This window comes from Dermacentor silvarum, unplaced genomic scaffold (assembly GCF_013339745.2).
Source record: "Dermacentor silvarum isolate Dsil-2018 unplaced genomic scaffold, BIME_Dsil_1.4 Seq36, whole genome shotgun sequence".
Taxonomy (NCBI): Eukaryota; Metazoa; Arthropoda; class Arachnida; order Ixodida; family Ixodidae; genus Dermacentor; species Dermacentor silvarum.
The window spans coordinates 37,215-60,001 of record NW_023606110.1 but is presented as its reverse complement, the minus strand read 5'-3'; the positions used below and the strand labels follow the sequence as shown (position 1 = coordinate 60,001).

General features: G+C 47.2%; 1 protein-coding gene across 1 annotated transcript; it reads left to right on the top strand.

The window, feature by feature from the left end:
- The first annotated feature begins 1,455 nt into the window (after nucleotides 1-1,455).
- LOC119434977 (uncharacterized) lies at nucleotides 1,456-20,645 on the top strand. The gene is made up of 7 exons (XM_037701969.2): nucleotides 1,456-1,762; nucleotides 4,380-4,559; nucleotides 7,345-7,475; nucleotides 10,877-10,981; nucleotides 14,236-14,463; nucleotides 16,457-16,553; nucleotides 20,315-20,645. The coding sequence occupies exons 1-7, from the start codon at nucleotides 1,542-1,544 to the stop codon at nucleotides 20,463-20,465; spliced, it is 1,113 nt and encodes a 370-aa protein (XP_037557897.2). The 5' UTR covers nucleotides 1,456-1,541; the 3' UTR covers nucleotides 20,466-20,645.
- The last annotated feature ends 2,142 nt before the right edge of the window (nucleotides 20,646-22,787 follow it).

The following is a 22,787-nucleotide window of genomic DNA, read 5'->3' as shown; positions in this document are numbered from 1 at the left end:
TTGATGATGATAGTTTTTGTAATTTTCGTGTCATCGACGCGTTTTCGCGCAAGGGCTTTGAAGGTCGACTGAACGATGAGACATATAAGGCTTCCGCCTTAATAAAATATCAACACAAAACGTTATTACGGGACCACCAACTGAAGCAACGTAATGTGTGAAAGAAAGATTGAATCACATTTCATTAACGGACTTTTAGGAACGTCGGCCACTCAGATTCTACACAGTATCCCTTAGCGAATGAACGGCATCACGCCTACTCTGTTTCTGATTCGTGCCAATATATATGTTTCAAGTTTGTGTCCAGAAAAACGCTTGGGAACATAACTTACGCGATCATCACTAGAGCTCAGATCCACCTTCCTAAATGCAAAATTGATGCAAAATTGCGCAATGATGTCATGCTCATATACGTACTGGTTATGCTCTTCTCAAGCAAAACTTATTTGCGATGCGTACGTCATCGCGTTCGTGCGCTACACAGTGTTTTATGCTGTGGCCTCCTAATTACATACACAGACGTTGGCACTCTCAGAGTCTGTGCAGTGAACAAAAGGCCGCACAAGCTATTAAGCGCCAAATTACGCGGTAGCTGTGTGGTTAGTATGTCCGGCATATTGCCACGGCGATATGACCTGAATCCCGACAGGAGAAGTTCGACAAAGCCTTCTTTTCCTCCACCATATGCTGAGGCTGAATGAAGAGAATGAAAGGCAGATGGCGTAACGACGACGTAACGACGGGAAGGACGAACACACAGCAAACTCAGTTTCTAACTTATACATATAACTGCGGTCGCAGTAATACTGTCACGTTGTAGTGACAGTGAAGAACCTGACTGTGACACAACTGCGAATCGCGAAACTTAGTATTTATTGGGGGAACTTGTACCCAGTAAAACAAGTAACACTTGAAGCACAACGATACCCATTGGAGTCAAAGAGGTTCATTAAATAGTGGCACATACCCAGGGACCCAAGTTGGTCTGACAGTTGGTTTCGAATCCGGTTCCCCGATCATACATCCATTAGACCATGGACTACCCAGTGACCCAAGTTGGAGTGAAAGAGGTATAGATAAGGGCATGGATAGAGATACCACCACCACCATCACATCACAAGAAAAATTCTATCACATTCCATCATCTGAAAAGCACTCCTTGACGTTGCTGTCGTCCTGCAAACATGTGGCTCATGCCCACTATGGGGGATAAGCCAAGAAAATTTTTATTTATTTATTTGTATTTATTTGGCTGGATTATACCAGGTTCTATTCAGAAATAAAGTTTCGGGACTGCTTTAGAGTAAGTGCCGCTGAAAGGCGAAATTACGCGTTAAAATGAAAGCAACGACAGCAGGAAGAATCAGTAATCACTAAGCAGTCGTAAACGCCGCTAGTTTTCTCCTTGTTTCTCTTCCTTTTCATAGCTACACGCGCAGTGAACGTGCCACGAGCGCTCGCAAAAGAAGTGCGCCAAGCGAGCGAATCCCCACTCGTCGACGGTTTTTCTCTCTTCCGGCTACTGCGGCGTCAGCGACGACATGAGGCGGTCGCGGAGCCGCAGACCGCTGCGCAGGGCGTCCTCCCCGCACCCGCGAGCGCAAACGCCACCGATGGCGCAGCTCAGCAAAGCGGCTACGTCCCCGTCCCTCTGCTCCGAGCCCGACTCGATGCCCGGGCTGCTGCATTCACCCGGCTCGACGCTAACGCCACATTCTTCGTGGTACGAGACCGAGGCCTACCTCGACGAATTCCAGAAGTGGTACGATCGCATTCCATATAGAATGATCCCGCTTCGCGATTTTGCTTCTCTGCAGCAGCTGAGGAGGTTTCTATAGCTCAAATGAATGAATGAACATGTCTTTTTTCTGTGATCGTATTCTTGTCCTCCAAACGTCAACGAATGTTATTTTCAACAAATCAGTGCAACTTGCCGATGACCACTCGCACTCTCTGATATGTTTAACGTCGCGATTGACAGACTCGCTTTTTTTACGCTAGAATTCTTCCTAAGTGAAACTTTCGGCCAATCCGGCTAGAGCACTGCACGGGCTCGGGCTTACCCGTAAGCCCCGGCCCAGCCCACGGGCCGGGCCGGGTAGAGCAGTTTTTTCACGGGCTCGGGCACGGCGTGTGCTTTTTGACCCGGGCCCGGGCCGGGCTCGGGTTTTTTGACGCGGGCCCGGGCCGGGCTCGGGCTTTCTGGTGGTGTGCATGTAACGTGCAGCGAGTTATTCTCGGGCGTCTCAACTCTGAAAAACATGGATTTTTTTGTCTCGGGCCGGGTTCGGGCCGGTTTCGAACCGGGCTCGGGCCGGGCTCGGGCCGGGCTCGGGCCTAAGGTAAAGGGGTGGCGGGCCGGGCGGCTAACGTAGATTATTTCCGGGCCCGGGCCGGGCCCGGGTCTCGCGATAAAAGTTTTGATCGGGCTTGGGCGGGCAGCCCAAAGTAAAAACGGGCCCGGGCCGGGCCCGTGCAGTGCTGTAATAAATTCGGCACATCATTATGGCACATCATTATGGAAGGCGACCGGCCGATGGCAAACAGCACTTGCGAAAGAAATGCGTTGGGGGTTTGACCCCAGATTTCTTTTCAGAAGCCAATTTTACAGTGGCGAGGCTTCTTTTATAAGACGGGAGATAATGCATTCAGGAGCGGTATAGTACAGCGAAACTTGTGTGAGAAAATTTAGACTTACTGAATTTCGACTTAAGCGATGAAAAAGAAAGTTATATATTTGGTTCCCAAATTTTGTATTGTATTGTAATATTAACCGGCAGCAGAGATAAAGCAATTAGCGATGTCCCATCAATGGCTTGGGTCGGATAGGAGAGCCGCCTTCAAACTTTCGTTGCTCAATTAAACATCACGCACAGCGATCAAATTAGTTTTTGCTATCAAAGTATATTTTTTATATATTTTAATGGGAAGCACCTCGCTGTGAACTTTCCATCTTAACATACTGCAGAAATTTCAATTTGTCTGTTACAACAAGAAATTACTGCCTTTTAAACTATACAAAATATTATCGCATCTCACACACTGTGCGAATCGGTATCGCTTCAAAAGTGCCCGTGAACTAAGACTTAAGTGCTCGGTAAAGAATATTGGGTGAACACAGTTGATCAGGAGCCCCCTCTGCAGAGTCTCTCATAGATCACAGTTCACCCTTCGCGACTTTAAACGCCAGCAATTAACAGCGAGTTCTATAGTTTGTCCGCAATCTTACCATTTGCGGATTACCGGACGCGTAAACGCGGGCGATTCGGGTTGGTGGCACCACCTTTGATTCTGTGGTGCTTCAAGCACCTGCCCTGCTTCACAAGGAATAAGGGACATTACTTTACTGACTTACTTATACTAACCAGAAAAACACAGCGCTATAGTACTACAGTAACTAAGTGTATTCTACTTCGCTTCTGCATGGTGTAAGTTTACGCCAGCGGCGTAATCGTGAACACGTTGTCTTTTTACACGTTTCTTTTTTTTTAGACAAGGACACTCGTGGAACATTAAAACGTGTCTATGAGGCATTGTGGTTAGATGAAGCGTCACAAGATTCGCTACCAGCGGCCGGTAATCCGGCTTTACGCAAACGCCATTGCGTATATAACCGGACGCGCTAAATCTCGGGGTAAGCTACGGCGTGTGAATGCACCTGACTCGGAGACGGACAGTGGGTCTTCCATCGCATCATCAGTATTCCAAATCTTTTCGGAGTCAAAAAGAACCATCACGCTATCTGAGGTTTTTACATAATAAGTAAACGGCAGTTACGCGCCGAGTGAGACACGTACACATTTACGACAAGGACTGCATATCTTCCTCCTCAAGCCCGAATATAGTTCAAGGACATATAGTCGCTTTTCAAGTTGTTATTAATGAATGGTGTGTTATCAGCGTGAAAATTTTCTTTCTTTCCAAAAACCCGGTCAGCCTATCTGAAGGAAGCCTCGTTGGTAAGATGTCTGAGGGCTCTAAGTTCGCTGAGCGCGAGTGCCTTTTGTTAAGGTTTTTTTTTTTTTAGTTTTTTCTTAATATCGTGCGCTTTCTTTGCAGCCCGGAAAAATCTAAACCACGGCAAAATTATTTTTGATATTAGTTTAATACGCTCTACAACTTCTGCGCTGAAGATTTCCAGCTCAATGTACTAATTTAAAAATTTAGTAATGTAGTTAATTAATGGCCGAACACCGTAACAAAGATACATTGAGCCGCTCTGGAGTACAGTGAACAACACTAAGTTGGTTGCATTCTCGAAGCGCACACGAGTACTTTTTTTTAAGGCTTCACAGAAGACCTGCATAATGTACTACAAGAATTCGCACGAGGATATAGCAGTGAACACCAGGCCAACATTTTCGCCGTGACTGGCGCAGGCAGGTGGGGAGTCCATTCGGGTCGGTTCAGCAGGAGCAGCTTGGATACGACGACTCGAGCATCCTCGGGCAAGAGCTTCGGTCACGCAGCACGCAGACTGAGCTGGGATCCGAAGGAAACACGCCGAGCGAACCCGTCAACGGCGTCACTCTTGAGGCGCTCACGGACGAGCACGTTGGGTATGTCATTGCCCGGCGAAACTATCTGCGCGTAAATACGAACGCTCCTGTCTGTGCCGTTTTGAGGCATTTCAACTGAGTCTACCGTGTCATTAGTGCGGCAGGATATACAAGCAACTTAATTATTTCGTCGATGACTCATCTCAAATTACGCGGCATATAAGGTATTCGAGACAAAATTATAATTTTGACTGACCAAGCTTCATGTAGAATCGAAGAAGCATTACAAAATGCGCGATAATCGCCAATGCTATAATTATTTAACAAAATTTCGCCAATCGAGTTTTAAATAGTGACTTTCATGGATTTTTGAGGATCCTAGTCACCCAATACTACTCAATGCATGACATATTGCTTAACACTCTATGCCTTGCACCAGTTTCGAGCAATGAGTATACCCAAAATTTGCAGAGAAATTTAATGTCATTACAGTTAATAGGCTTACACGCCATGAAAATACGCAGCACGAGAAACTTAACTGACACCGCAGTGCATCATCATCATCATCAGCCTATATTTATGTCCACTGCCGGACGAAGGCCTCTCCCTGCGATCTCCAATTACTCCTGCTTTGCGCTAGCTGATTCCAATTTCCACCTGCAAACTTCCTAACTTCATCACCCCACCTAGTTTTCTGCCGTCCTCGACTGCGCTTTCCTTCTCTTGGCACCCATTCTGTAACTCTAATGGTCCACTGGTTATCCATATCCTACGCATTACATGGCCTGTCCAGCTCCATTTTTTAACAGCGGAGCTGTTTAAGCTGACCGTCAGTCCGTGGAGCGTGTACAAAAACCTCGCTGAACGATGACGTCACCGCGCGTTGTCTATGCAACCACCTCGCGGAGCGGCGTGTGCTTCGCCTGCTCTCTGTGCCGTGCACATGTTTGTTGCCTTGACATGGAACGTTAAGGAGAGGAAGGAGAGCATGCGCGCGGCGCGCGCTATGCTCGGGAGAGAGAAAGAGAAAACAAGAGCGAGAGAGAGAGAGAAAGAAAATTGTAGCAGCACCAACGAGGCAAGGCGCAGAGCTGCTGCCGACGCCGTTCGCGTTTCCCCGTTTCCCCGCGTTCGCGCCGAACGCGCGCGGTGTCCGTGACTGCATCAGGCGTCTCTGGCGGCGGCTCGGCAGGTTTCGACCAGCCACGCCCCGGCAAGTGTGGAGGCACAGCTTGGCCGTGACGTCACCGGGGAGATAAAGCTCGGAGCCGCCGCGACGGCGGCACAACTCTCGTCGATTCTGTGGCGAGTACATGTAGCCTTGACATGGGACAGGCCAAAGAAGATCCGGACACCCGAAGAAGCCGCCGCTCATCTTGAAGCGCGTCGCGCGGCCAAACGAGAATCTGCGCGTCGGCGGCGAGCCGATTCGGAATACATGCCACTTAGCATTTCCTAGCAAAACTGAGGCAAGCCTAGTAAAACCTGGAAGAAGCTATAGGTCGATCACCAGCTCCGCGGTTTACTCCAGCCTTGCACCACTAGTGCAAACTGTCCACGTTATTTTTTTTTTTTTGTCATTGTAGCAGTTCCCAGTGGCACATACGTATACCAACCACAGTGGACGTCAAAGATGTTCATTGAAGAGTGGCACACACCTCCTGGTAAATGCCCAGTGACCCTTTTCTCTTAATGTCCATTGAATAACAGCTATCCCAGTTTGTTCTCTGATCCACACCGCTCTCTTCCTGTCCCTTAACGTTAGGCCTAAAATATTCCGTTCCATCGCTCTTCGTGCAGTGGCATTTTGTCGCAAATTTTGATTATGCATTTCTCGAAACCAGTGAGGCACCAAGTTTTTTTTTTTTTCGCAAAAGAATATGCCTTGAGTACTGAGTGGCTTCCGATTCTGCAATTACAACAGCCCCCCTTAAGTCATTGAAAATATCATAATTGTTTTTTTTATTTTAGCTCGAATCCCCAATTTTATTAATCGTGAGGCAGTCGTCGCAGACACGCGGAGTGTAATTATCTGCATCAACTACCGAATTCCCAACGAGAAGTCCCCTCTCCCCCCCCCCCAAAAAAAAAAGAAAAAAGAAAAAAAAGTTCATCTATCCCGTAAACCAATATATATATATATATATATATATATATATATAACTTTGCCACATTTTCTCACTGCAGATAGAACGAAGTAGCCTTTACAGTTCGAAATAAAAGCACTTAGTCACCGGCAAGTGTACATGGCACGTGTATCGCAGTGAAGCTAATTATCAGCGATGTGCCGAAGACGCAAACGTCTTCGGCTAAAAGGAAGAAGCCAGCCGAATACGCTTGAGGACAATTTCGCCTATACTTTACGGCTTCACACGCTACTATAACCGCGCGCCATGCGCTCAAACCTTAAAAACTCCATGCAGTTAGTTGAAGAACCGTTGATTTCATATGAGCACGAGGCCTTTTTCGCCTGGTTATCTGCCACGTACCACGCCGTTGAATGGCGTAAGTAGCGGCGTTCACCTTTATAGCGAACTTCACAGTGACTAACTACAAATTAATAGTTAAGCTTATATCAACTAAGATATACTGTGCATTAATTATATGATACATGCGAGTCATTCAGCTAGAAAACGCGCTTCGCGTAATAGGGCGTGAATGATGGCAGCTCATTAGACTATAGTGCAGAATCTCGGATAAGGGTTACTAACGTAATCACCCAGCCCAGCAAGGAAGAAATGCGTAGTATTTGACGAGTAGTATATATACGCCAACCTTAAATATGCATTCATATATATATAAACACCCAGTCATCTATAAGACCATATCCGGGGCTCTTGCGCAGAGAAGAGTCGCGGTTCGACATCCGGAGGCTGCTGGGAACTCAGCGGAACCCCAGGTCGTTCCTGGTGTCGATGGCTGTGCTGGCCGCTGTGCTCTTCACGTTGGCCGCCATCACAACATTTACTGGAAAAGGTACACACGCACCGCACTGTGTGTCGCCCGGTTTAAACAGAGCCGTCGCGCACTCGTACAGTGTTCGTAAATTTCCCCGAACATTCGCGTGTTTCCGTCTGAATGAATAACGTGTAGCTCTCTCTGGTCAGAGGCCAGTGGCGGCAATTGAAATGTATACGCGTACGGCTGGTTAGAATGATATTCCTCCGACTCACGCCTCCCGCGCCATTGATATCACTGAAATAAACTGTGGCTGTAAGTTCGGGCCTAATTTATAAGTTGATCAGAACTACAGTAGTTACCCCCTTCTTCTGAGAAAAAAGATAAAACCTGCTATAAATAAGAGATGTTTTTTTTTCTTTTCATGCCGATGAACAGCATGCAATAGAATGACGTACTGCTGCTGTAAAGCATCTCTGTGCGTGAGCACGCTACACTGCAGTGGCCTCCCAGTTTACAAAAGTGTTAACCTTGATTTGACACAACTGTATACGACTCCTTTGATCTGAACATAGGTGAAGCAACAGCTTTATCGAAGCAAGTAGCAGACCAAGGACTAAGTGAACACACAAATTCAAGGTGCCCTAACAAATGCTACACCCTATATATATATATATATATATATATATATATATATATAGTTCATGCATGCAGCGATTGGAGGATGACATATAAAAGCTCACCCAAAGTTTGTTGACAACGCTGGGGCCTGCGCTAATTTTTTAAAACGGCATAAGATGATATCTTCTCGATGTGTAAACTGTATTTGTCGCAGTAAAATCACACGGTTGTTAATAAATCAAATTTTCAAATAGGAACTGACTTTTCGGCGCTGCGTATATGAGTATACTGCCTCTTGGCAGTACTCACCGCGGGCAAAGAAGGAATTGCTGCCATACGAGTCGGCACATACCAAGACTGTAAAGAAGGCAATAGCCAGCAATTGCCTAGAGTCCGCTCTTGTAAGGTCGCGCGCTCACGTCGTGCCGGCAAGTTTTAAAAGTCAACTGGATCGTCTGTTTTCGGCTGGGTTTCCGCGCACGGTCCTTAATTACTGCCGTTGCCGAGTCGCTTGTCCAGAAATTCTAGAGCGGCAATCCAAGGAAAAGGGCAGAGCTAAGCGCAGAGAACGGTAAGCAATGGAGGTTTTCCTTATATGCACCGCGTATCCCAAAACCTAAAGGGTGTTGTAGCAAACAGACATGGGGTGCCCATCTGGTTCTTTGCGCCGCGCAAGCTCGCCCAGCTGCGCCTACTCACACAATCTGGTATAGTAGCAAGAAGCGTGGTTGCACTAAGCACGCCAGGCCATACGTAAATTGCGCCACCGGAGTCGTGTACGAGATTCCGGTATCTTGTGGTAAGACCTATGTCGGCCAGACCGGGCGCTGCATGCGTCAATGAACGTGCGCGGTAACACGAGCTGTCTGTGAAAGGTAAAGACGGAGCGCATTTGCCTTCGCACTGCAATGCACGCCAGTGTGACCCACGACTAGACAAGATTAGAATTCTGGGTACAGAAGTAGAGATGCAGCAGTCCGTGAATTATTAGAGGCTTTTCATATCAAGGAGCGAGAGGCGAGTGTATCAGCGACACGTCAGTTGCCCCCTTTCCTTCGGAGATACGTCTTATACCCGGGCCACACGGGCAAAGTAGAGTGCACTTTGAGCGAGTGCACTTCAGCGCGCTGAGTGTCACTTTGGCGGTGCGCTGCTACACGAGAAAGAAAAGTGTTTTCAAATTGATGGCCATGGCGACCGGGAGTCAGACGGGAAAGCATATGTTTACTAATATAAAGATGTGTGCACGAAAACAGTTTATTATTGTTAGAAACGACATTTAGAATCCACCTTTACAAGCGCCGGCAACGACGGCAACTTTACCAGCAACAGTAAAAACGACTCGATCCGCCAAACAACTGCGCAGTCATTATCCGGCGTGGTCGTGAACAGCCCGAGAGCGAGAGTAGTTTTTTTTTTTTTTTTTTTGCCGTTCTTGTTGCGGTGTGGCACATTTTATTATCTTGTAACGCAGCAATTTATAACAATGTTATTAAAAATTACTCCGGACTCATCTTTCAATATCACTTTATGTAGCTTCTAAGCATTGCTAACGAGGCTACACACTTCGACGCCGCGAAGTGAGTTCGCCGAACACACTCGTCGGCGAGTGCACTCTGCAGTGAGTGTCACTAAGCGTTCCCGTGTGGCAGCCTGCGAATGACACTTGCCGCGAAGTGCACTCGCTCAAAGTGCACTTCACTTTGCCCGTGTGGCACGGGTATTATCGACAGCCTGACGCGGGCGCAGTAATTCGCGTTTCAAGTTTTTTTTTTTTCTTTTTAGTTTGCTGCGCAGTGCATACTTCTATATATTGGATGTCTTTGAAAGCAGAATAATCAATCGAAAGTTAGCGCTCACTTTGTCCACTCCCCCCTTTCTGCTTCCATGTTGCGCTAAGTAGCCATAAATCTTATGGTCTGAAATTGTTCAGTATCAACCGACTAGGCCAGCTTGAAAGTGGGAGACCAGCTACACTGCAGCGAAAGGCCGTTAGCACGTGACAACAGCGCGACTTCTACATCAGGGTAAGCAGCGCAGCCTCCGATTCACGTGTTCCCACAACTTAATAGTTGCATGCAACATAAGCTGTGCGGCAGCACGGAGCAAGTTGTGAGACGGCCAACTTCAATTTTATTTTTCTCGCCAAAACAAATATCTATTTCGGGAGACTTTCCTATGTGCTTGCCAATGAAGCGTTCCACCAAAGGCGACATATAGCATATCTTAGACCACATCGGCGCACAGACTACGGCCGAAAGTTCAATAAATACCACAATTTCCTCTCTTTTAGAGAAAACTTTAAATGTAGATGTGCCCGTTAGCATTTCTATATAAATATACGCTTTCCAGTATACATCACAAAAAAGCTTTAGAATGTGCACGAAGATAGCGAGTTTTCTAATAAAAAATTTAAACTTGAAATACTTCCTTTGTTGTTCGAGAATATGTAAGAGACAGTGGAACACAAAATTTTGAATACATTAAGATGTCGAAGCAGAACATATATGTAGATGCGCAGGCAGAGTTTCGTGGGGCTACGTACAAATATTGCTCTGAAATACATTTTTCTGTGAAACACACTTTTATATAATCGATAGACATTTGCGAGAACATCACGGGACCGGGAAAAAAATCTTCGACAGAAATATTTAGCCAGAACGCTCCATGCGGTATAATGAAAAGTTAACAAATTTCATAAGGAAAATCTGCTATGGTTCAGCTTCAAGTCTGGGATATTTGCCATGGAATGACACATGTCCAGGATCAGGATTGGCTGAAATTTGCTCCTACGAACGATTCTAACGTGAGAGCTATTTGTGAATACGGACTCTGATTACTTCGGCCTTGCCTTGCAGCGGGCACGGACGAGAAAGAGAACAACCTGGAGCTGCTTCACGATGCCTTCGAGAACGAGCAGGCGGCAGCGCACAAGGATGTCAAGGTTACGGCTCCCACAACAGGTGAGCACTATATATATGCGTGTGTACATGCCTTGCGCACCCTGCAATGCGAGGGGCTCATTAGCACGTTCACATATGTTTATCTCCGAAAAAACATTCTGCGACGGTTGCGATACTCCCTGATGTGAACTTTGAGTGCAGCTGTTTAGGTATTTTGAATTCGGAATAAAATTAGGCGAAAAAATTTGAATCTGAACGGCAGGGTCCTATTGGCGGCGGTGCTGAGCCTCTGCTTGGTCAGCTCGTTTAGCAGCAGCGGCAGACGAAGCACTTCCGCCGGTTGTGTCACTAATTGTTCAGAAAGAAAGCGTGGACACGGGAACGCGTGACTCGCGCGTGACGCGTGACTCGCGCGGAGCGCACTCTATATAGCGGCGGTGAAGCCCGCGAGGTAGCGCATGCGTAGTGGGCCCTAAGCCCACACCAGCGCTTTGTTTCCTTATATAATATCGGGCGACGCGCTCGTCGCATGCCCTAATAATAACGTCATCGGCGACCGGGCGACGGCGCACGCTGATATGGCGTCATCTCATAGCGGGTCGCCACCGTGGAGCACGTCTCATGCGGAACTACACTTTCCTCCTCACCCTTTTGCCATACTCTCCCCCACCGCTTTCTCGCTCGTGCTCTCTTCACTATGGCCGTCTTTCATCCTCTGCTGCGCTATGCGTTAGCTCTCTTTTTTCATCCTTCGGTGGGCTCGTTCGTTGTGCCGGTTACGCCGACGCTCAACGCAGGAACGGGCGCTAAAGAGCAGATTTCTAAAATTATGCATATCCCACGCACTGTGAGAATCGGTGAAATCCAAGCATTCGCGAGCCAGCAAGGCAAAATGGCGCATTGCGACAAGAGGACGCTCTGCAGATTCCAGTGACGAACGCGTCCCTCCGCCACCATGGTGAACCTTGCAGTGCAAGAGGAAGTTTTATTCAGCATTAGGGAGGGTGTTGAATCACAAGGCACGGCGTGCTTGACCTTGTATAGAAACTCCCAAAAGTCGAGGCCAAATTTCAAAAACTTCGCGGTAATTCAGTTTGGTTTGTTGATTGTTCGGCTCACGGGCTATGGCTACAGTATGTAAGAGCTGGGGCGCCTGCCTGTATAGTTAAACGCTCTCACGTATACAGAAAGCCTTGCAAATATGGCTCCGGCTGCGGTCTGCCGCTTGTGCTCTTCGCAGTTACGCTTTAGGGTGCCTTGATACCAAGCCCCGCTTTCGGGGTTGGGACACGACTCCGCCAGCGCCATACTGGTTCTCAACTCCGCCGCGCCGCCGTGGAGCATGTACTAAAGCCGTTGTGATTTTGTCGAAATCGTCCTGATTTGCCGGGGAAAAGTGAATCAGAAGTCGGAATTTGGTAAAACCAAGTGTTCCATTTAGTAATATATTCGCAAGAAAGTTTTAAACATAAAGTTAAGCATCTAACAGGAAGGTTTATTCAGCAGCTCTAACCTAAATACAATGAACGGAGAAATCGTGTTTCTCGGCAACCACTGCACCCATCGTGATGAGGTTTTTTCACGTAAACGTAAAAGGTTAACTCTACCACATACATACACATACACTACGCACACACGCACATACGTTCACGCACAAAGACGCGCACTCACACACTCACAGAAATACACGCACGCACACAGGCAAAGACACGCACATACAAAGAAAAGCAGGTTAGGCTGTATCGGAGGCGCAGGCAGAGTGGGATGCATGAAACGTCTTGTGTGTGCTGAGATATAGTGTATAGGCACTAGGGTATAGAAATGACGTAATTAAGTACACAAGTTACATTCATTTACGCACTCTGAAGCTTACATGCCTAACATATGTTACAGCTAGTGGGGGCCTTATGGTGTGATGTTTCAATCGTGCTCGCTCACTATTCGTGTTTTGCAGAGGGCGTTTGGGCACTATAGGGTAAAAAAATGTCCTCCCCCCCCCCCCCCCTACTGGTGGCGCCCGAGATAACCCTCCGCATTCGTAGATGGCTGGCGCTCCTGCGCTTGCCTCAATCCCCTGCACTTGCGCTCCTTATGGAGACGGCCACGTTCCGCCGTGATCATAGGGGGTGGAAATCCCTCTGTCTTGCTGCCCTAGTCTCTTCACACCATTTCTGGACTCTTAAGTGTAGCACGCGGGGACACGATAGACGAGAAAGCGTCAAAATTGTGGAATAAATTACACACTTGTAAGCCTTACAACTCCTGACGAGCAGCGGTTTGAGCTCGATGGGTTATACCCTCTATGTCAGAGTGAGGTCTCTCAAACGCGGCCACTCCCGCTTGGATCGACAAACATACTGCCGAGCTGCGTACTCCTCTCTGAACGGCGCACGCGAGGCTAAATTTAGCCTCGATCGCGTCATGCGTGGCGCGACTATATATACGGCGCCATCTGTGCACGCCACACATGCATGATCGAGTAATGGCTTCTCTCCTCTACCCATACGAAACTAAGGTGCGCGGGTGTAATATACGGTTGCAAAGGTATAAGCTATAATACATAACATGTTTTCGTTACATGCGGCTTTAGCAAGCGACCCCCTCGGACCGATTTTAAGGACGCCTTAAATAAAGCTAGCTGAAAACACACTGAAGAAAGGCGTCCGGCGAAGCAGCACACGACCGCGCCACAGAGAACCAATATGGCGTCGGCGCTTCCGAAAGGTGGCAAGCTTGGTTTCTATAAACATCGGCGAGGACTAGGTCACAGGGTGCACGTCTCCACCCTGAACGAGGGCGCTGCTATCGAGGACACCCTAAAGTCCCTATATAAGAAAAGTACCGCCATCCTTTGATCAACGCCGCTTCTCTCTCTCCTGTATCTCCGATTGGACGATGATAGCGCGCGCTTTTCACTTCTTTATATTTTGTTTTTTCCGCCTCAGAGTCATCTTGAAAGTCCTCTGCGCAGCCGTAGTCGCCGGCGTCGGCGGCGGCGCGCACCCGGTCTGAAAGCTTCAACGTAGATTTTCTAGGTGCGCCACCGTCGACGTGGCTTTCGCAAGCAAAAAGTAAAGAAAAAAGCAAGCGCTTTAGGAGAGGAGGCGGCGGAGGAAAGAGTAGATTGCGGTACTTTTCTTATATAGGGACTTTAAGGACACCCTATTGCGCTTCTGCTACGCTTCTATCCGCACCTGCTGCGGCAACTATATAGATAACGCTCAGCGGCGATGGGTGTCTCGGGTTGCGAGTATCAGGTGTCGTGATAAAGGAAAACGTAACGACACTTTCCCCATGCTACGCGCCATCCGCAGCTCGTAGGAAGGCGACTGCTGTGCGCCGACGGAGGCCTGCGACCAAAATGCTTCGCCCCCGAGAGCCAGCGATCAAAGCACGCAAGGTGGCCAGAGTTACGCGCCGACGGCTGAAGAGCACGGCGCGCAGGCGCCGCGGTGCACCATCTTCAACGAGTCTGCCGTCGAGCACCTCAAAGCGGAAGAAGAGGCAGCGGCACCTACCGGCAGCCAAGGTCCGGCGGCCCAGTACGTGTACACTTTCTCGTAAAGCCACGTCTTCTACATGAATGCATGGGCAGTTTCGCCCGAAGGCGATGTACGCAGTGAAAGCGACAGCAACGTTTAGCGTAGCGCTCGTGCTTCTCGCACGGTGTTCTAACAATGCCCGGAGGCGACGTGGCGCGCGACGCAGCGTAGAATGCGGAGTTCACTCAAGGAGAGTCTAGTGTGACACTACAGCACAGCACATTGTTTTACAGCTATGGAAACATGGTGCGAATGGCAAAAAAATAAATTGTCTTGTCCAAATCAAAACAACTAATTTACATATGGGTGGCCTATAAAGGTGAAGCATTCATAATTAACGAAAGAAAATAACCGAGCAGTAGTTACGAGCACCGTGCGGTCGCTCGGGAACTGGTGACCCTGCGCAGCATCCGAAGCGTATACGTGCACCGGAATCATTCGGAGCAGTCCTCACTTCCATCGTTCTGTATCCCTCGAGACTCCGATAAGCGTTGTTATCGCATAGACATTCGAAAGAAACGAATATTCGACAATTTCGAATAGCGAATTCGCGAGTCGAACAACGACTCTAACAGCAAGGACTTCGATTTGTATTCAAAATTTCGAGTATTCGCAAACCCCTACTTAATGTGTGCGACTTGTCCGCACAATATACAACACAAGCCCAGAAGAGCCAATTGTTAAACATATAGTATCTTGACCATTTGCGGACGATCATCTCTTTGTCGGCAAACCTGAGCGTCCTTTGTTCCCTTTCAACCCTCGCCTTCGCACCCTCACCTTCTCTTCTTTTTAAGAGGGGGAGGGGGATGCGTGAAGCCCTGAAGTCTGACACTTACGCCGCTGTAGCCAGAGATATAACTTCATGGCGACGGTGTCTTATATAAGCGGAGTGAATACGGTAGGTTCATCGCGCGCTGCCGAGTAAATGTTCGTAGTTTTGCGGCAAACTTGTTCCCGGCATTTCTTACAGATAAAATATATAAAAGAATTAAATCTCCGAATGAGCTCAAAAGGTTCCATGCACTAAGGAATAACTTCTTCTTGGGCGAGTTTGTGCTTACTTAACAAGATAGTAGCGCAAAAACTCGGTATAAAAGATAACAGTGTGAGGCGAGAGGAAAGGAAATACTCTTAGCGCTCGTCGTTCCATTCCTCTCGCCTCACACTGTTATCTTTTACACCGAGTTGTTGCGGTACAATGTATCATGTCCATGCACTTATTAAGGTGCGTAAATACTTTTTGGTGACAGTGCATGACAATCCTGCGTTCGTATTTGTCTGGCCACGTTCCGTTTCTTTTCCTTTTTCCGCACTGTGCCCAAGTATTTACGTTACCATGTACCAACAAGCTCAGTTTACAATCGTCCTGCAATTTCAAGTTAATTTCCTGCAACTAAAGAAGGTTAAGTACCGGTTTAGACGAATGGGGCATACCACGCCTTGACGCAGCAGTCGCGTTCATCGCGAGTTCCGTGTCATTCGGTAGATGCCGTGAAATTGCCCTTATATAACACGAACCCCAATATAATGCGTATGAGGGACAGTATTAAGGCTACGAAACGGATACCGAGAAAAACACCTGGGGGCGAATCCACAAAGTGCTCTCACGAATAGTTGTAGCGTATAACAATTTTTCTGGCATTATACGGGCCCTGATTTCTGACCCCGTCCACGTAGGAACAAATAACATTTAAGCCGTAAATGCTTCTGTACAAAATTTTTTGTAAGACGTAAATTTCACCTGTAAGAAACCAGAATAAAACATCGCATCATATGCGTGCAATTTTACCTAACTTCCGTGGGGAACAGTTACAGAAGGATGCCTCGTGACGCATGCCTGTAGTAAAGTTTTTCTCGTCGATCGTCTCACTTTCGACTTTGACGAATGGTTGCGCTTTCGTTAGCTCTGTTTGAGCCAATAATCTTCCTGCATACTGCAGTCATCCAATGACTGGTCTAACACCGTGCACGTACTTCCAACTCCTTCCAGGTGCGCGGGTTTTTGTCAGCCGCGATCACGTCACGTTCAAGGGGCAGCTGAAGAAAGCGACTGTAGATGTCCCCCATGGTTCCATCACAGAGCAACGGTAAGCTGCGACGGTTTCGGTCTTCTATTTTTCAATAGCAAGATGCCGTATACAGACGTTCCCCGCTAGGGAGAGGTTCGGTCAAGCTGTACGGACTGCTTGTCGCCGATGATATTAATTTCATCGTCAACGACCAGGCTAGTTTAGATCAGACTGCTCTGACAGGAAAAGTATAGCCCCGCGCTTCCGGTCAACCACCTTTCTCAAACTGCCATGAAAGGCGGGAGCTTGGCGTCCATCCGCAGCCACTGAATTGGCGGTTTTCTGCGAGCAAAAAAAAATGTACTAAAGTTAACGTTATGGCTGTGATTTTCGGTTACCAACTCTTACAGGAACGATCTTTCTAGGAGTACTCATAGGTACCGCTGCTACTCTCCCTTTTTTTTTTTTTTTATCTTTTTCACTGACGCTTAGAGCTTCAAGCCTTCTGCTAGCCGGCCCGTGACTATCTTTGTTTTATCTATTCAAAGCACATATACCGCTCCAAATGCGTGCTTTCTTTTACTTCTTTGTGCCCTTGTCATACTGCGTGATCGTCCCTTCTCTACAGTCCCCTGTGCATTTTTTGCACGCAGAAGTATTCTCCTTCTTCTTTCTAGGGTATTACGTGACAAATCCAGTTCTGATTATGAGGCACGCCGTAGTGGAGGGCTCCGGTATAATTTTGACCACCTGGGGTTCTTTAAGGTGCACAAGCACACGGGCGTTTTTGCATTTCGCCTCCAACGAAATGCGGTCGCTGCGGCCGGGATTCGATCCCGCGACCTCGTGCTCAGCAGCGCAACGTATTCGATCTGCAGGCTTTCTTCCCGTCTAAAGTATAAGCTTTCACTTCATAATGCAGGTTTTCTTTATGGAAACTTTCTAGATTTCATCGCGGCGACCACAAAGGAAAAGAAACAGAAACGAGACGTTTCGTTTGTGTTCGTCTGTTTCGCGCTGAAATCTAGTAATTTACTGTTATGCATGAACTATCGCAGCAGCACTTAAGCTTTTTTCTTTACCGCGCGTGTTTTCCCTAATTTCCATCGCTAGCTTGTGAGGCCGTTCTGGGCCCTTTTAAAGTAAAACTATTTCATTCTGATTTTTATTCCAATCTCCTGACGTCGAACTTACGTAAGCCGCCTGTGAAAGCATCAGGCGATGACCCGCAGCCGTTGTTTGAACAACTCAATCAAACGTTTAATTAATTAAATTCTGGGTTTTACTATTCATTCAGATGTCGTTTACAATAACCATCCTATAAAACAATCTAGTGAGACAAAATTTCTTGGTGTTATTATCGATAACCATTTAAAATTCCGTTTTCATGTACGCTCTGTAGTTCATAGCGCTTCATATGGCTTGCATGTGCTGTCTAAATGTCGAAACTATATCCTCCCGAGATACTTATCAACCTTTACTACGCATTTGTTCACTCTCACCTTAATTACTGCATAGCAGTCTGGGGTGCATACAAAACCCATTTGTCAGCGGTCTTCACACTTAAAAAAAAGAGCTCTTCGCATTATAGCACCCCACAATACGCATATTAAGAGTCAAGATTTATTTAAAACCCTGAACATCCTCAACATTTACGATTTGGCAACATACAACATCGCCTCCGACATGTATCAAATACTCAATGAAAAACTAGCCGTGACAACAGTCTCACTTCGCCCCTTACTTCGCACTGTTGGGAACGTATCGCGCTTTCGTTTTTTATTACCTAAGGTAAATACTAATTACGGTCACTCTGCACTGCAGTTTACAGGCACCTCAGTTTGGAGTAGGCTTGATAGTAACCTAACCACTCTAAGAACATTGCGCACATTTCTTAAACAATTAAAGCACTCACTTCTTGACAATGCATAGCACTGCGCATGCTTGCACACATCCTCCCTTTTTCTTTTCCTCTGCTGGTATTTTTTTATGATGTGAGGAAGGGGGAAAATTGATAGAAAAATGTATTGCTTATGTGTCAAATGTTTCTGTACTACTGTTCTTTTTTTTTTGCTTTTCTTTATTTTAGTTATTTCAGCTGCTTTTGTTTATGTGATTTCTGAGTATAAAATAACAGCTGCCATAGAAATGCTTTTTCCTTTATGACAATCGGTAGGGACCCTTTAACAAATTTGTTGGGTCCCAAAAGTGTGTACTTTCTAATTGTATATTTTACTTATGTTAAATAAATTCCCAAACTTTCAAACCACGATCTGATTACGAGGTACGCCGTAGTGGAGGACTCCGGATTAATTTAGGCCACCTGGGGTTCTTTAACGCGCACCCAATGCACGGCCCACGGGCATTTTTGCACTTCGCCCCCATCGAAATGCAGCTGACGTGGCCGGGATTCGATCCCGCGTCCTTGTGCTTAGCAACGTAACGCCGAAGCCCCTTAGCAACCGCGGCGGGTGCAATCAAACGCACTCGTCGTATATAGGAGGTCACTTTTGCTTGCTTTCAAAGCGAATAACATCACCCGTCTTCACAGTTTTTTTTTTTTTTTTTTTTTTTTTTTTTAATCTAAATGGGTGACAAGAGGTGAAGAGAACGCAGCAGCGGAGAGGGCAGGGCTTGGAAAAACACTTTTATGTAGCACGTATTGAGCAACAGAAAGCTGTATCGGGAGTTTTTCATGTTGCTCTACCATTTTCTCATTGACACTTTTCATCTGATTGTAATACTTGAGAAGTTGATTAATTAAGACTAATTATGTAATTGGGCGGAATGCAAGAGGAATAATCTGAGTATCTCCAAGCGACGGCAAACAACGGCTACGTCGCATCTGCATATTTCTAAATCTTGGTGCATGATAGTTGGGACACCCTGCATGTCCCTCCAAAACAAAGAAAGAAAAACTGACCAACGTGAAAATTCCTTCGAGGTTGCCTCGCAGCCTATGAGGAGTCGAAAACAAGAAAAACACGGCCCCTACGTATTTCAGGTAATTCTCGCGCTTTCGTTTTTCTTTTTTTTTTACTCATTCAGACATGCAAATGGTTTTTACACGCTGGTTGTGTGGGAAGGAGTAGCAAAAAGGGCAACTAAATACCTGGCAATGTGCCTAAACCCGCCTTAACCACCAAACTGCACAACGCTCAGCGCCATGGGCTACTACATTTTTCAACAATATGGTAATGAAAGAAGCACAGATAATTTTACACTTATAAATAAAAAAATTTTAATATCAAGTGCACCTAAGCACTTCTTACGAGTCGTGAATGCGACAGCATTAATGTCCAATTGAACGCTGCTGAGCGGTCCTTCCCGTTTTGCGCAGCGAGTAATGTTTTCGAGTTTTGCTGCGGGGCATGTTATCGAGCTCTGCGATTAAATTGGTGCGGGTTATGTTTTTCGCAAAGTTTCTACGTTAGCATGTTGGCTGTAGACCAAAGCACGGCGTCGCCGGCGTTGACCGTGCGCCGGCGTTAACCGCTAGGTGACTATTTGTCACCGCCCAGTTTCAAGAGATGCCGTTAAATCATAATCATCATATCACCGTGGCGGCGCCGGCCGTGCGGGGGAAAGAAAAAAAGGAACCAGAAAACTCGCCTTCGTGCATAGTGTTCGCCGCAAGCGTTTGTCGGTAAAATTACTGTTGCATAAGCTGCAGTTGCCGGGAAGCGTGAGAAGCAGTCAGGGACACTTTCATGATATCGCGTTCTACTCTTAAAATCTAAGATTAAGCGTCTCCCAAGTTTTAGATTAAAATTTGCGATCGCGTGCACCTGAATGCAACAGTCGTAGTTGACGCGCACCTTATTTCTTTCTCCCAACAGCGACGAGAATGTGATAGCTGGGACAACAGCTGATTACGATCTGGCTGCCGGTCTGAAGCATCGAACGTCGTCCAGGACATCGCGGCCAAAAACATCCCGGAGGATTTCGTCTAGCATGTCCACGCTGGACGACGAGGACGACACTGTGTAGAAGTGTGTGCTGCATTCGCGCCGTTGCAGCGTCGCATTAAAGACTTCTCAACGAAGACGGAACGCTTCAAATGTTTCAGGGTCGTTTGTTACCTCGCACGAGGTGCAGATTCAACGAGCGTTAGAGAAAAGTGCACGCGGACACAAGCAATCACGCACGCACATACAATATGCGCAATCGCTCATACGTAGAAGGTGTTCGGAAATTATTTGCGTGTGCGAGTCGAGGATATTCTTTTCGGTACGCCCTTCTAGAATTGGGGAGAACGGTAAGGAGTCAGCGCCATTGTACATAAAAGCCCAGCGATTGGTTCCTTTATGAGATAATTGACCACCTTTATATTCTATCAGTCGTATACTGCGAGTTTCAACCAATTTGAGCATTACCTCCTTCGTTAAATTCGCTCCTTTCCCATGGAACGAAGCGGCTTCAAGTGCGACGGAAGCATGAAACGCTCCCTCATGTGGGCGTCACGGTCAGTTGTTTGAAGAATAAACAAGAACAGAAAGTTATCACGGTGACAAAAACGGTAACACTACTTTTTTCATTACATATTTTAGTTTTCTTTCCTTTTCATTTAACAAAGTTCAACCAGAGATGCTATCATTTCGTAAGGCTCAACAAAACACTTCATTAACATTCAACTACAACGAATCTCCGGTGGCATTTCAAGTATTTTTGGTTAGCTTACAACATATTTTCGCGAATAATCTGCCGGCGATATTTCGGTGGAGACATTGTTCGCGTCATCGCACTGTTGACTAGCTCTACATTCTGACTTGAAAATCGCCACAAACGAAGCTTAAATTGCTATAATGTGACGAGCACTTCCTGCTTTTTTTTTTTTTTTTTTGGCTCATTTGGTCTTCGGTAATTTATAAACAATATTTTCAGGACGTTTTCATTTCGTCAATTTAGCACATGGTTTGCAAAGGCGTGCCGCATCTAGCCACCCTACCACGGCACTTAGATATGGACTCTGGGATGTGTGCAAGCTGGCGAAGATACATTTTCGATCGCAATATTAAGTCGAAAGCCTTTAATGGCTCATACTCACGGCGTCCGACCGTCCGTCCGTCTGTCCGTGCCCTGGAAAGGTGCCAGCTGTGGCCTCTCCCCCTCACACTCTCTCAGCAGTCACGTGATGGCACAGCAGCGCATAGCAACAGTTGCGCCGCCACAGCTGTGGCCTCTCCCCCTTACACTCTCTCAGCAATCACGTGATGGCACAGCGGCGCGCGCGGCAACGCTCCTTCGTCAGACGTCTCGTTGCAGCAGTCGAGTTAGTCGGATGGCTCCCAAGCGGCCCGGTGATGATTCCATGGCAAGCGGTTCGGAGAAGCGCCCCAAGAATGTGGATTCCCTCAATAACAAACGCCAGAAGAAGAATGAACGAATGCGCATGCGGCGGTAGTTAGTCGAATGGGCACAGGCTTTCGCCGAACACACTTTGGAATTTACAAAGTGTCCTTCAATTTTCAGCTCGACGCTATATATAAGGGCACGGTTTCTGTAAAGGGCTGTGCTCCGAAGACTGGGTGAGCCCCTAGAAAACCAGCACCGTGTAAAGGATGCTTCGAAGGCCATTACCGCGAAATTCGACCGTTTCCTCGCGGACTAAAATCTTATTCCAGCCCTTCTGCCATCTATAGCTGGCACCCACTGTTGCCATAATAGGTAGCGAGTGGGGTAGCAAGGAAGCCATCTGCTGCGTTCCGAGGTGCTTCCCTCCCGTGGGCTGACCAAGCCCAATTATGATTGGGCTCGGTGGTCTGATGATGGCTAGTGCATTCAGCATATGGCATGGTCACTTTCACGGATCATGTAGAGCTTGCGTCCCACAACGGTTTATAGGCCTCGTGCGCTCATATGGCGGCGCCAGCGCTCCCGTATGCTGCAGCGCCACTGCGGTCAAGTCGAGCATACTCGCCGTGTTCCCTTTCCGGCAAGTTGCTCGAAGTTATGTGCGGCGGCTGTCGTCATGCGATAATGGCATCGCGAAACCAGCCCCCGCTTGCTGGTTTGCCGCTACGGAAGAATAAGCAACGTTGACGAGTACTTCAAAAGACTGAATTTGGTTCGCGGTGCTGACATTATGCGCTGCTAATTATACATGTTGTGTGATGGAAGAAATCAGCAGTGCCGTCGGTTTGTCCGAAATATTCGAACAGTGCCTAGCACAAATGAAAAAACGTGGAGTACCCGACGTGTGCTTAGACGTGAGAACACGGTTTTATTGATATACGCATTCGGGTTATTATCGTAACACCCGTTTTGTAGTGCTGGTATTTTAGAAAGCTACGTTTGACCGACAGCTTGGCG

What these genes read in the sequence shown, in the direction of transcription:
- LOC119434977 (XM_037701969.2), top strand. Translation starts at nt 1,542, where the DNA reads ATGAGGCGGTCGCGGAGCCGCAGACCGCTGCGCAGGGCGTCCTCCCCG. An exon ending in CACAACATTTACTGGAAAAG is followed by an intron (nt 7,476 to 10,876) that starts GTACACACGCAC and finishes CTTGCCTTGCAG; the next exon opens with CGGGCACGGACGAGAAAGAG. An exon ending in GGTTCCATCACAGAGCAACG is followed by an intron (nt 16,554 to 20,314) that starts GTAAGCTGCGAC and finishes TTCTCCCAACAG; the next exon opens with CGACGAGAATGTGATAGCTG.